Raw genomic sequence first — 13283 nt, 5'->3', positions numbered from 1 at the left:
GCCACGAATTCAGAGAATTCTGAATACTGGGTCAAATAGACCAGGCAGCATGGTAAGTTTTAAGGATTTTATTCAGTGCAAGAAATACATAGGAGAGTTTAGGAGGGCTCTCTCTAAGGGAGAAAGAAAGGTCTAGAAATTAAGTTGGGATCCATACCAAGCAGAGAGCAAGCCAGGAGCCACGTGCAGCAGCAAGTGTTTAGTTATGAGCAGCCACAAGCAGCCTCTCATGGGTAGCAAAGCAGGCCACGCGCCCCAAAGGCACAGGCAGCAAGGACTGCAAAGGGCAAGAGGGAGGGGGGCCCAACTGTGCTCCAGGCCTTTTATCCACTTCCAAAGGGGCGTGTTTACGTAGCCTGATTGGCAGGTGGGCATACAGGTGTGGTCAGGTAGGGGCATGAGGTCACACAGGGGGCATAGTGAAGGTGTGGTCTTCCAGTTCACAAATCTAATCAGTTTTATCCTATCTGCCTACATCACATTGGACACTCGATTCCAGTCTCTGCAGGATTTCTCCCGGGTTCCAACTCTTCTTTTATTCCATAAATTAAGTTCCTAAAAGTATAAAGTTCTAGGACAGTGTGGGTGACTAGCATTGCTCCATGACACTATAAAGTGGTATTGGTAAAGACATTTCAAAAGTAGGCAAAAGAGTCTAGTCATAGGGCAAGGTAGGGCTAGCGTTCATCCCGTTTGTGTGGGCTGAACTTCTATTTCTTTGTGCTAACTTACAGAATCAAGTCTTAATAGCGACAAGAATGGTTTGGGGAGGTACTAAATCCAGCCTCATTGGATTTAGCTCTCACAAGCCTCCTGTGATTTGGATGCCTGCTCACACCTGAGACTCACTGCAAACACCTATCTGTTGTGTTTCAGAGGGACTCGGGGAAGAACTGCCTCCACCTCCCAACAGAAGCTCCTCTGTCTCTTCGTTCCAGGGGAAGGGTTGAAAGGGTGCAGCATAAGGTACACAGCAGACTCAGATACTTCCTAGGGAGATGCTCTGTGCAGCAAATGATGGTGTGGTGCTGGCGTGGTGCTGGTGCTCTGGGGATGCCAACCTGCCAATCCTGTGCGTGGCGCTGAGTGGCCAGAAGCTATGTCAAGCTCTGCCCCAGCCTCCCCCTAACACAAAGAGAACAGCCCAGAATCCAGATAAATCTCTTCTCCACGAAGTACCCACGATCAGGGTCCCTCGCCTGCTTCCTGTTAATGGGTTGTGTCGCTGGAAACTCAGGGAGGAGGAGGGGGAGGGGAGCACAGGTGAGGTAAAAGCCGATGTAAGGCATTTGTGCACCCTTCTGGATTTTTTTTTTTTTAATTTTCTCCCGAAGCAGAGAAATAATAGGATATGACTTTTTACTTTGTCAGCATTTCTGGCATCTCTATGGAAAACGGAATGGCGTAGAGGACAGAGACTTGAGGGCTGTTATGGCACAAATGGGTTGTAGAATTGAGGGCGAGAACAGAACCAAGATGAATTAGGATACCCAGGACGTGGCTGGAAAGGAGAGGGTCTCCATTTGGACTTGGTAGCGTCAACAGCACCTTGGACATGGGGGTCCTGGAATCAGTTGACTGAAAGGTTCTGAGCACGGGTAGAGTACCATCCCGTCGTCCCCCCTCCACTCCCGGGCGCTTGTGTTTGCAGTCTTCTAGTCACGGGTTCAAAACCCCCTCCAGAATGAGCCTTTTTGAGGGCACGTTTCCAGCCATGGTTCACAGCTGGATCCCAAGCGCCCAGAGCCGTCTGGCACGTGGTAGTTGGCTACTGAACATCGCTGCAGGCACAGATGCACGAAGCTGTGGTCACACTCCCAGCCGCCTTCCCTCGTCTGCAAATGCAGTACGTGGAAAGGCGGTTGCATAACAAAATCACCTGGACCAGAACTTGACGCACAGTAGGTGCTCAACAAGTTGTATTTTTCCTTCCCCTGCAAGGTGGACCCTGCGCGACCACAGAAAAGGGGCTTTTCTTCCTGACATCGTGCCCACCCCCTTTTCCCCAGCAGCCCGCACTGGGTCTCCGGGAGCACGTGGGCCCTGGCCGGCGGGTGGCGGGGGAGCGGGTCTCGGGCTTACGTAAGGCGTGAGTCCCGGGCGGCCGGAGGCGGCGCCGCCCAGCGGCCCCGGGCTGGAAGGCTCTCGGGGGCGCCGCTTGCAGCCGAGGTACGAGTCAGACTGCTTCTGCCGGAGGGAGGCTGGACTCCGGCTCCGCGCGCGCCCCGCAGCTCAGGAGCGCATCTGCTAGCGCTGGGTGGAGGTGGCCCCTAGGAGCGCGCGCGGGCGGCGGGCAGCAGCGACCGCCGCGACTTCGGGGGGCCGTGACAGCGGCCGGGAAGGGGCCGAGGCACGGACTACAGGCTGTCCACGTGCGGGGACCGCTCACGGGCTGAGCTCCCAGGCCGCCTGGTGCGTGGCGCGGCGGGGGCGCGCTCGGGTCACCCCCGATCCCGGTTTCCCGGGCCCAGCGGAGACCGCGTAGGGGATGCCCGGCCGCCGGAACCTTTCAGAGACGCAGCGGGACCGGGCGGGCTGCCCTTTGACCTCGGGAGGCTGACCCCGCGGGGCTGGGGGCGGGAGGGCGAGCCCGCCAGCGCGGCTGCGGGAGGCTTTGAGGGCGGGGAGGAGTAGCGAGGCGTCTCACTCCGCCTGCGAGTCGCTCCGGGCTTGGGGCGGAGGGGAGGGGCCGGCTTAAAAGTCTCTCCTTCCCCTGTAGGGGCGGCCGGCGAGTTCCCTCGCGAGCGGACGGTGCCGGAGGCAGGGGCCGAACCTTGAAGTTCCCGGGGCTCCCTCCCGGGCCGCCCCTTCCTCGCCGAGGCAATGGCTTCCAAACTCCTGCGCGCGGTCATCCTCGGGCCGCCTGGATCGGGCAAGGGCACCGTGTGCCAGAGGATCGCCCAGAACTTTGGCCTGCAGCACCTCTCCAGTGGCCACTTCTTGAGGGAGAACATCAAGGCTAGCACTGGTGAGGGGCTGCGGATGCGAGGGCCGGGGGTGGGGGGGTGGGGGAGACGAGGCGCAGCGGGAGCTTAGGCCGGGGAGAGGCTCGGCCCTGGCGCCCAGGCCGGGGCTGCGCGCTCCGCCGCGCCCTTCCCCCGCCCGCGTGCGGGGCGTGCAGGCTCCTACGTGCCGGGGCGCATGCAGCTGGCGGCTGCGGCCGCGCGGCTTAACCGCGCCGGGGGAGAGGCCGAGCGGGCGGGGAGTGCGGTGGGAGGTGCCCGTGGCTGCTCTTTCCGCCCGGCTCCTCCTGCTGGGGGGGGGTGAGGGGAGCCCGAGACCGCCCGGCCGAGGGAGCGAGCCCTAGGCTGCCGAAACTCGCCCTGCGTCCCCGCCCGAGCCCCGGGGGAGCAGTGCGCCGCCCACCTGTGGGAGTCCGGCCGGGCCGCGGACTGGGGAACCTGCGGCGCCCGGGCTCGCAGCCGTGCACCCCTACAGCCTCTCCGTGTTGCCTTGGGGGCTGTGCCGGCCGTGGCTTTGAAAGGCCGGTCTGTTCGCTGCCGCCTTCTAAGGCAAACTCCCCACCGACTGGCCGCTTCTTCCAGCCGGGGCCTGGCCTGACCCAGGGAGGCTGGTGCTGATGAATTACATTTCCCATCCAGCCCTGCCGGCACTGGCTTCTCGAGCTGCCTCCCTTGGCTTGCCTGGCGAAGTCGGGGTGTGGAGCACCCTGATCGCTCCAGCTGACAGTGTCCCGCTGGTCCCTCCTCCTCCTCTGCCCCTCCACGCTCACGACTAGACGGTGATTGTGGCGTGCTGCTGCGAGGCACGTAGCCCGTCTGGGATGCAGATGCTGGCCATTAGTAACTCCTTGATGGGAAACTTGTTACTGCGCTGGGGCCCTTTATTGCTACTGTTCTCTTTGGCGTCCGAGGTGGTTATTGCCCTTTACGGGCCAATTATGCAGCGATCTACATTTCAGAAGCACCGATTAGTTCGGGGTGGTGGTTGGACGACAGTGTTGGAAAACGGGACAGCTAATGAGCATGGGGTTAGGAAGGTTCTCCAAGGCAGAATTTACTCCTTTCCTCTAAAGCAAGCAGGTTGTAAAAGGTAAACTCTTGTGTTTGAGAATCTTCTTCTCCTTCGCCCCACAGCACTGAAGGGAAGAGTCACGTGTACCACGTTGCCGCTCGAATTTTCTCTGCGGCTGCTGTTACCTGGTGGTGGGGGGTGGGTAGGGGCTATTTTAATTTTAATTCCACATTCAGATGCGTGTTGTCCTTTCTGTATTTGGAATGCGGTTTGGGGCTGAGGAGCCTGGGAGGGAAGGCTGGCCCTCAGCGCAGGGGTTGTGTTAGGAGGGGAACTGGGGACAGCCAGGGAAGACGGGGCTGCGTCAGAACCCAGGTACCAGTGCTTTCTGTACCTGGCTCGGTGACCCGCTGCCCATCCCCGCGCTGGCCAAGTGGCGCTTTCCTTTGTCAGGAGAGTACGAGGGGAAGTGGCTCACTTCGGGGTGCTCTTAGGGGTCTGGAAAACTTTCCGCTTTTTTCTTTTCCTTAATCTTTCCTCTGCTCTGAATTGCTGGTTTCCGTTCTCTTTCAAAGGGCTTCATTTCCCTCCTTTCCCCCTGACTTAAGAGGTGACTATGACATGTTTAGCGTTTCTTTCTGTGTTGGGAACTATGTATTTTTTTTTCCCATGAAGCCATTTAAAAACTTTACCAGGAAAGGAGGAAGAAAAACACAGGAAAGCAAGTAGTTTTTCAAGTGGCTTGCTTCTGGTGAGCGTGGGGGGGGGGGTGTTTTTGGATTATTTTTCTCTCCCAGGAGGTCTAAGTAGGAATCTTACAGGCCTGATGCCTGGCAAATGAAAAAAACATTCCACAGCATTTGTTTTCCTATCTGTTACCTGCAATTTGCATATAGCTAATTTCCTGGTGAAGAAGCACTGGGACCCATAGCTATGCTTTTCTTGTGGAAGGTTTGGAGGAGGTGACGAAGCCCAGCGACACCCCGGGAAGTGGAACCTTTGCAGGGACCGGAGTTGGAAAGTGGCTCAGGCCATCTGTGCCAGCCTGCATTTGGGCTCACTCCAGTCTGCGCGGCTTTCCTGTTCCCGCAGCCACTGCCTGGTGAGAAGCTGCTCCTTTCAGAACGGGTCGCTCCAGTGTCATTGTTTCTGGGCAGTCTTTTCCTCACTTGCCCTGGCAGAATTCATCCTCTCTCTGCACATCTTGTGGGCGTCCTTGCTACTGTGGCACATGGTTCTAATGCAGTGTCAGATCTGTCTCATACACCCAGCAGGTGTTGATTTGAGCTTTGCTTCTGTGTCATAGTGTTCCAAGTGCTGGGGCAGTAACATTTACCATAATCCTGTCCCTACTGCCCGCACCATACTCCAGTTGCTGATCTGGCCAGGTACCTAATGCATAAAAGGAGTTCAGAGTCCATTCTGTTTAATTAGCTCTGATTTGTGGCAAAAGTTTATTCTTAATAGGGATCTGAGATTAGCTTCCTGATAGCTGTCATCCCTTGGCCCTTCCCAGGCTGCCTGGAGCGGTGCAGGCTGAGGCTTATCAAATACCTTGTTTGAACCCCCGCCCCCCATGTTTGGCTCTGGGCTTCTTAGCACACTGCATGAGTAAAGGGAACTGAACAGTGTCTTCAATGCCCAGGAGCTGGGTCCTGTACTCTCTCATGAGGAATATTAGCTTTTCTCTGAGTATATGTGCATACACACACACACACACACACACCAGCCAAGAGAAGCAAAACCTGAAGGGGCTGGTAGTAGTGCGGTTTTTAAGCACAATTTTGGGGGGGGGGGGAATTTGGCAATCAAGGTTGACTTTCAGATTCAGATGGGTGGGGGGACAAAACCCATCAAAGGAACTGATTTGCAGCCTTTTACCCTGACTGGGTTGCTCATGATAAGAGTCATCACAGGGGTGGGATACCTAATTTTTTTTTTTTTTTAACAGTAAACTATGAGCTCAGAAGGGTAGAGTCACCACTGCCTTGCTATTCTCATGATAAAGTTGAGAGGGCAGGCAGGCTACTTTTGACTTTGCTAAAGATAACTTTTGGGGGGAACATTTTCCATCTTCAATTTCCACTGGGACCACCCTGACTGACTCCTCACACTGTCTGAAGGGTTAAATAGTGATATTAATATCACATTCTGTACTGGATCTGTAATTGCATTTCAGGAAAACGGGCAGATTTCCACGTGGAAGCATCTTGGATTGATTGAGACCAAGATGTTAAGAACCAACGTGTTTCTGCTCTTAATTAATATTAACGGCAGCTCTCACTGGGGTTTTGCAGATGGGACTGGCATTTCAAGTTAAACTATGGGCTGAACTTCTCTGTTCTGAAAAGGTGACCTTGTTCAGGAGGCTCAGAGTTTTTTTCTTCTTTTTCTGGTTTTTCTGGACTCATTAAGTATAGATCTGTGTCTTATGTAAGATGAAAAATTCTGTGAATTGGAGGGTAGAGAGGTTGTGTTGGAAATGCTGGAGCGAGAGTTCAAGTATGTCTCTAAAACAACTTTAAGTGGTTAACCTGGTAGGTCATACAGGAGCTTGGCTATTACATGATGTCTAGAATATGCTATATTCCATTCCATCCCATCCCCCCACCCAGCTTGTGAGGCGCAGGATGTAACTCAGGTTAAGCAGGCTCTGACTGGTTTTGAGGCATCGCTTCAGTCCAAAGGGCCACTCCACACCCACTTATTTTTTTGGTTTGTTGAGTTTTTTTTTTTTTTTTTTTTTTTAGTTTGGAAAGCAGAGAGAGAGAGATAAAAAGAGAGTGATATCTTCTGTCTCTACTGGTTCACGATATCCTGGTCTTGTCCAGTCCCAAACCAGGAACCTGAAACTCGGTCTAGGTCTCTCATGTAGGTGCCCGGGGCCCAAGTATTTGAGCCAATACCTGCTGCCTCCCAGGGTGTGCATTAGCAGGAAGTAGGATTTGGGACCTTAGCAGGGATTCTCACCCAGGTACTCTGATATAGACTGTAGGCTTTTATTATTATTTTTAATTAATTTATTTATTTGAGAAGCAGAGGCTGAGAGAGAAAGAGAGGTCGGTCGGTCTTCGATCTGCTGCTTCACTCCCCAGATGGCCACAATAGCCGGAGCTGAGCTGACCCAAAGCTAGGAGCCTGGAGCTTCCTCTGGGTCTTCCTATATGGGTGCAGGACCCCAAGGACTTGGGCTGTCAGGTCCTAGCACAGAGATGGATCGGAAGTGGAGCAGTGGAACTCGAACCAGTGCCCCTATGGGATGCCGACACTGCAGATGGTGGCTCTACCCGCTGTACCACAGCACTGGCCCCTATAGGCATTTTTTTTTTAAAGATTTATTTATTTATTTGAAAGTTAGAGTTACACAGAGAAAGAAGGAGAGAGAGAGAGAGGGAGGGAGGGAGGGAGGGGGCTTCCTTTCTCTGGTTCACTCCCCAATTGACTTCAATGGCTAGAGCTGTGCTGATCTGAAGCCAGGAGCCAGGAGCTTCTTTCTGGGTCTCCTATGTGGATACAGTGACCCAAGGATTTGAGCCGTCTTCCACTGCTTTCCCAGGCCATAGCAGAGAGTGGATGGGAAGCGGAGCAGCCGGGACTCGAACTCGTGCCCATATGGGATGCCAGCACTGCAGGCAGCAGCTTTGCCTGCTGCACCACAAAATGCCGGCCCCAATAAGGCATTTTGACAACACCAAACACCCACTCTATCTGAGAGTTTCCACACATGGTCTCCTATATAGATGGCGGGAACCTAGTTACTGGAATCAGTACTGCGGCTATATTAGCAGGAAGGTGGAATTGGTAGCAGGAGCCAGATATTGAACCCGCTGGGCACCCTGATTGGGACACGGGCATCTTAACTGCTGGGCTAAACACTCATCTTGTGTAATTTTTTCAGAAAAAGATTTACTTATTTGAAAGGCAGAGTGACAGGAGGGAGAGAGAGAGATCTTGCATCTGCTGGTTCACTCCCCAGATGGCTACAATAGCACAGCACTGGTGTCTCATGTGGGTGGCAGAGGTCCAAGTGTTTGTGCCATCTTCTGTTGCTTTCTGAGGTGGGTATGGGTTAGTAGGGAGCTGGACAGGAAGCAGAGCAGTTGGAACTGGAATTGGTGCTCCCATAATGTAATGTTGGCATTGCAAGCTGTGGCCCAACCTGCTGTGGCACAGTATCAGTCCCTGATTTTAAGTAGCCTTTTCTGTTCAAAGTTATGCCTTATAGAAAAGTTTGGAAACTGAAATGACAGAAGAAACTGAAAAAGCAATTAAAATTACCTTTATTGCCATCCTAATGCTTGAATATGCTAACAAGTTATTTTTCTTTTTTCTGTGTCTTGCCCCTGCCAACTCCAACAAACTTGATATGTCATTTGATAACCATTGCTTCCCACTACAATATGTATTGTCTTTAAAGATTTATTTTATTTATTTGAAAGGCTTTTATGTATTTGAAAGGCAGAGTTATGGAGAGAGAGGCAAAGAGAGAGATCAAGATATTTGCCATCTGCTAGTTCATTCTGTAGACGGGGCTGGGCTAGGCTGAAGCCAGGAGCTTGGAACTCCATCTTGGTCTCCCACATGAATGCAGGGCCCAAGCACGTGGGCCATCATATGCTCTCCTAGGAGCATTAGCAAGGAGCTGGATCAGAAGTGGAGTAGCCAGGACTTGAACTGGCACCCATATGGGGTTCCGGAGTTGCAGGCTGCATCTTAACCTGCTGTGCCACAGCGCTGCCCTTTTCCTCTATTCTTATAGCATTTTTCAGACATTTTCCTTGTCTGTGTAATCATTCATTCATTCAGCAGTATTTTTTGAACACCTACTCAATTATCCCTTTGTTCACAGTGGAAAGAGTCCAGTGGGGAAAGAGGTATAAAGGCAGGTAGGCACCTGTGGAATAAACAGGATAGCATTGGAAGTGCACATTATGGGGAAAGTGAAGTGGTGGTGAGTTAGTGATAGGGCTACAGTGGCAGTCCTAGGTTATGTGATCAGGGAACACATCTTGGAGGTGAAGGTCCCCTCCTTTAATGCCATCAGGAGTAAGCATGTGGTGATCTAGGAACAGTGTTCAAGGGAGAAGGAAAGGCAGGTGCAGAGGCCCTGTGGTAGGAACAAACATGTTTGAGGAACAGAAAGCAAGTTGGTGTTGTATCTGGAGCCTGATAAGCTGAAGGGATGAGGAAGTAGGTCAGGTTGGAGAGATGAGCAGGTGGCAGGTAGGGAGAGCCTTAAAGATCCTGGTAAAGGTTGACTTTTATTCCAAGGGCACTGCAAAGCCAGTGGAGGGCAATAAACAGGACAGTGACACGAGTGGATTTACCTTCTGAAAGTTGACCCTTGCGTGCTGTCTAGAGAAATGGCCCCAGGGGAGCAGGAAGGCTCCTGGGGAGTGAGTCCAGTGCACATGAGGGGACTGGGCTTGAACTGGGGGCTGGTGACAAAGGAGGAGAGAAATAAGGGCTTTGACAATTGACAATCCAGAGTTGGATATGACAGGTAGTGGAGATGGAGCTCTACAAGGAGTCCCTGGATTTTGGCTTGCACTCTGGGTGAATGTGCCTGAGTGTCGAATTGTACTTCGTGTCATCAGTCTTGTGTGGAACATTCATGCTGTTTGCATTATTTGACATTTTCTAGTGCTTTTATGTCTGTCATTGTGTGTAAATCATGGGACAAATGTACTTTCCTTGGGGTGGCTCCTAGGAATGAAACAAACAGGACTAAATTTTTTTTTTTTTTTTAAGATTTATTTTATTTATTTGGAAGGCAGAGTTGGAGAGATACAGAGAGATCTTCCATTCTTTGGTTCACTCTCCAGATGGCTTCAACGGTCAGGGATGGGCCAGACTGAAGCCAGGAGCCAGAAGCTTCTTTTAGGTCTCATGTGGATGCAGGGGCCCAAACACTTGGACCATCCTCTGCTGCTTTCCCATGTGCATTAGTAGAGCTAGATTGGAAATGCAGTAGCTGGGACTTGAACTGACACCCATATGGGATGCAGCTTGCATTGCAGGTGGTGGCTTTACCTGCTGTGCCACAATGGCAGCCCCAGAATAAAGTTTTAAAGTTGGCTTTATGTTCTGTAGTCATGTTTTGGTAGCTTAAAGTGCTACTTTATTCATATGCTTTTTGGCTTGCTAAACATTTTACTTTTTTCTTTTTTTTAAAGATTTATTTGTTTATTTGAAAGAGTTACAGAGAGAGAGGGGAGAGACACAGAGATCTTCTGTTTTCTGGTTTACTCCCAGGATGGCTGCAATGGGCAGGGCTGAGCCAGGCGGAACCAGGAGCTTCATCTGGGTCTCCCATGTGGGTAGTTGGAGCCCAAACACTTGGGGCCATTTTCTGCTGTTTTTCCCAGGCTGTTAACAGGAAGCTGGATAGGAAGTGGAGCAGCAGGGACAGGAACTGGCGCTCATAGGGTATGCCTGTGTCACAGGCATTGGTTTTACCCACTGCAGCACAACGTCAACCTCAACATTTTCCTATGTATAGATGTAGATGCACATATATTGGTATATAGTCAAATGCTGCATAAGGGCATTCAGTCTACAACAGATGGCATAGGTGCTGATGGTCCTATAAGATTATAATGGAGTTGAAAAATTCCCAGCACCTACTGTTATAGATATTATAATGCAATGCATTATGTGTGTATTTGTGGCAAAGTTGTATTAGTGAACTTGCACTTCCACCCCTATAAAAGTACAGGGCACTGGCACATAATTATGTGCAGTAGGCAGAACTTGATGATGACAAACAGTTGTGTTACTGGTTTATGTATTCTGTTATTTTTTTAATTATTTATCAATTTAGTAAAGTACAACTTTTAAAGAAGTTACTTATTTGAAAGGTAGGGTGACACGAAGAGGTGGGGAGAGAGAGAGAGATCTTCCATCCACTGTTTAACTCCCCAAATGCCTGCAACAACTGGAGCTGGGCCAGGCTGAAGCCAGGAGCCTGGAACTCTATTCAGGTCTCCCATGTGGGTGGCAGGGATCCAAGTACTTGAGCCATCATCTGCTGCCTTCCCAGGGACATTAGCAGGGAGCTGTATTGGAAGCAGAATGGCGGAAGGTTGAATCAAGTACTCCTATGTGGGGAGCAGGCATTCCAAGCTGTGGTTTAACCCACCGCACCCCAGTGCCCAGCCCAGTGCCCATCTTAGAGGATGCCGCTCCCACTCTTCACTGTAAACCGTATGCCTGGTTATGCTGGCAGCTTCTCAGATAGCTGTGCTTTCTGCATCTCTTGCATCATTGTCTCTGGTGCTTGATTAATCTTGTGGTGTTTTATTCATCGTAATCCTAGCTGCAATATGCTATGCCATATGCATTCTGTGTACCAAGTGTGTTTAAAGTATACACAACAGTGCATTTCTTAGAATGCAGCCCCATCATTAAGAGATGCATGACTGTGCACATTTAAACTCTTTCCTTCTTTTTCTGATTATTGGAAATATAGGTACAAATTATCAAAAGTTTAAAAAACTGGGTAAGATGAGCACAGTCACTTGTAATCCATTAAGTGGAAGAAAAAAATTACTGGGGATACTTTTATATACAGTGTAGCCTTCCAGACTTTTTCTCAAGAATGCACACATATATGCATACACACTGAAAATTTTTTTAAAAGATTTATTTATTTGAAAAACAGAGAGAGAGGGGGAGAGAGAGGTCTTCTATCCACTGATTCACTCCCCAGATGGCTGCAACTGCTGGGGCTGAGCTGATCTGAAGCCAGGAGCCAGGAGCTTCTGCCAGGTCTCCCACGTGGGTGCAGGGACCCAATGACTTGGGCCATCTTCTACTTTCCCAGATGCATCAGCAGGGAACTAGATTGGAAGTAGAGCAGCCTGGGTATAGGCGCTCATGGAGTGCTGGTGTTGTGGGTTGCAGTTTAACCAGCTGTGCAACAACTCTGGACCCTTAAAATTTGGATTATATTATGTGTTACTGTTTTGAAAGTTGCTTGCTTTATTTACCAATAATATTTTCCAGTGTCATTAAATTCTGTTCTTTATTCTTTGCCTTGCACCACTCTAAAAAACAGCAGTAACTTAGCCATCGTTTGTATCAGCATGTATCAAGTCTGCTTTTTAAAAGATTGTCACATTATCTTGTACCAATGTGTCACATAATTTCTTTATCCATTCTCCAACGTTTTGGTCCTGGCATCTTTTAACACATTTAAAGATTATTGAAGAGGCAAACATTGGCACAGTGGATTAAGTGTCTCTTGTGACACCAGCATCCCATATAAGAATGCCTGTTTGATTCCCGGCTACGTCTGATCCAGCTCCCTGCTAATGTGCCTTGGAAATAGCAAATGGTGTCTCCAGTCCCTGTGTGAGACTTGATTAGAGTTTCTGGCTCATGGCTTTTTCGGCTTGTCCAGCCTTTGCTGAGGGATTTGGAGAGTGAACCAGTGGATGGGAGATTTCTCTCTTTCTCCCTTTCTCTGTCACTCTGCTTTCAAATAAATAAATCTTGGAAGAAGTTATTTTAGAACCCAAAAGGATGTTTGTCATGCTGAGTGAAATAAGCCAGTCCCAAAGGGACAAATATTATATATTCTTCCCGATCTGTGACAACTAACTGAGCACCTAAAAGGAAATCTGTAGAATTGAAACTGACAGTATGAGAAGCAATGACTTGATCAGCCCTTTTCCTGACTGTTGAGGAAGAGCTTACTATTTTATTTTATTTTTTAGTATATTCTTTTTCTACTTAACACCATTGGTGGAACTCTTTACTTAATATAGAATTATTCTTAGGTGCTTAAATCCAACTGAAAATTGATCCCTGTTAAAAATAAAAGTTAAAGTTCATAACTGATCATAAAAATAGGATTATGTGTCAAAGGGATCACATAAATAAGACCAGTGTCTGCAAATAATAATTGATAGAATTAAAAAGGAGAGAACGATCCAACAAGGGAAGCAGGATACACAGCAGACTCATAGAATGGCAAATGCCCTGAACAGCACTCTGGCCTCAGAATCAGCCCTTAAGGCATTTGGATCTGGCTAAAAAGCCCATGAGAATATTACAGGCATGGAAAACCAAGACACTGTGGCAAAAAATGACCTAAATGAAAGATCTCTGTGAGTGAGATCCCAGTGGAAAGAACAGGCCATCATAGAAGGAGGTACCTTTCTCTGAAGGGAGGAGAGAACTTCCACTTTGACTATGGCCTTGTCTAAATAATGTCAGAGTTTGTGAACTCAAGAGGCTTCCATAGCCTTGGCAGCTCATGACAAGAGCCTCGGGTGATTACTGACATCATAAATAAGAGTGTC

At 49.8% G+C, this 13283-nt stretch overlaps 1 protein-coding gene across 4 annotated transcripts in view; it reads left to right on the top strand.

Moving 5' to 3' along the window:
• Nucleotides 1-13283, top strand: part of AK4 (adenylate kinase 4) — a 152464-nt gene that overhangs the window by 68786 nt on the left and 70395 nt on the right. Inside the window, exons 1-2 of one of the 4 annotated variants that reach the window (XM_008265120.4) lie at nucleotides 2036-2169; nucleotides 2720-2968. The exons of 1 other annotated variant lie outside the window; for it this stretch is intronic. In XM_008265120.4, the coding sequence (XP_008263342.1) occupies nucleotides 2824-2968 (145 nt within the window). In that variant the 5' untranslated portion in view covers nucleotides 2036-2169; nucleotides 2720-2823. Of the gene's footprint in view, nucleotides 1-2035; nucleotides 2413-2719; nucleotides 2969-5058; nucleotides 5078-13283 lie in introns of those variants that run through there. 2 more of the 4 variants (XM_002715943.5, XM_070078354.1) reach the window with 2 other exon arrangements.

This window comes from Oryctolagus cuniculus, chromosome 7 (assembly GCF_964237555.1).
Source record: "Oryctolagus cuniculus chromosome 7, mOryCun1.1, whole genome shotgun sequence".
Taxonomy (NCBI): domain Eukaryota; kingdom Metazoa; phylum Chordata; class Mammalia; order Lagomorpha; family Leporidae; genus Oryctolagus; species Oryctolagus cuniculus.
Note: the sequence above shows the minus strand (reverse complement) of the source record. Positions and strands in the feature narration are given on the sequence as shown.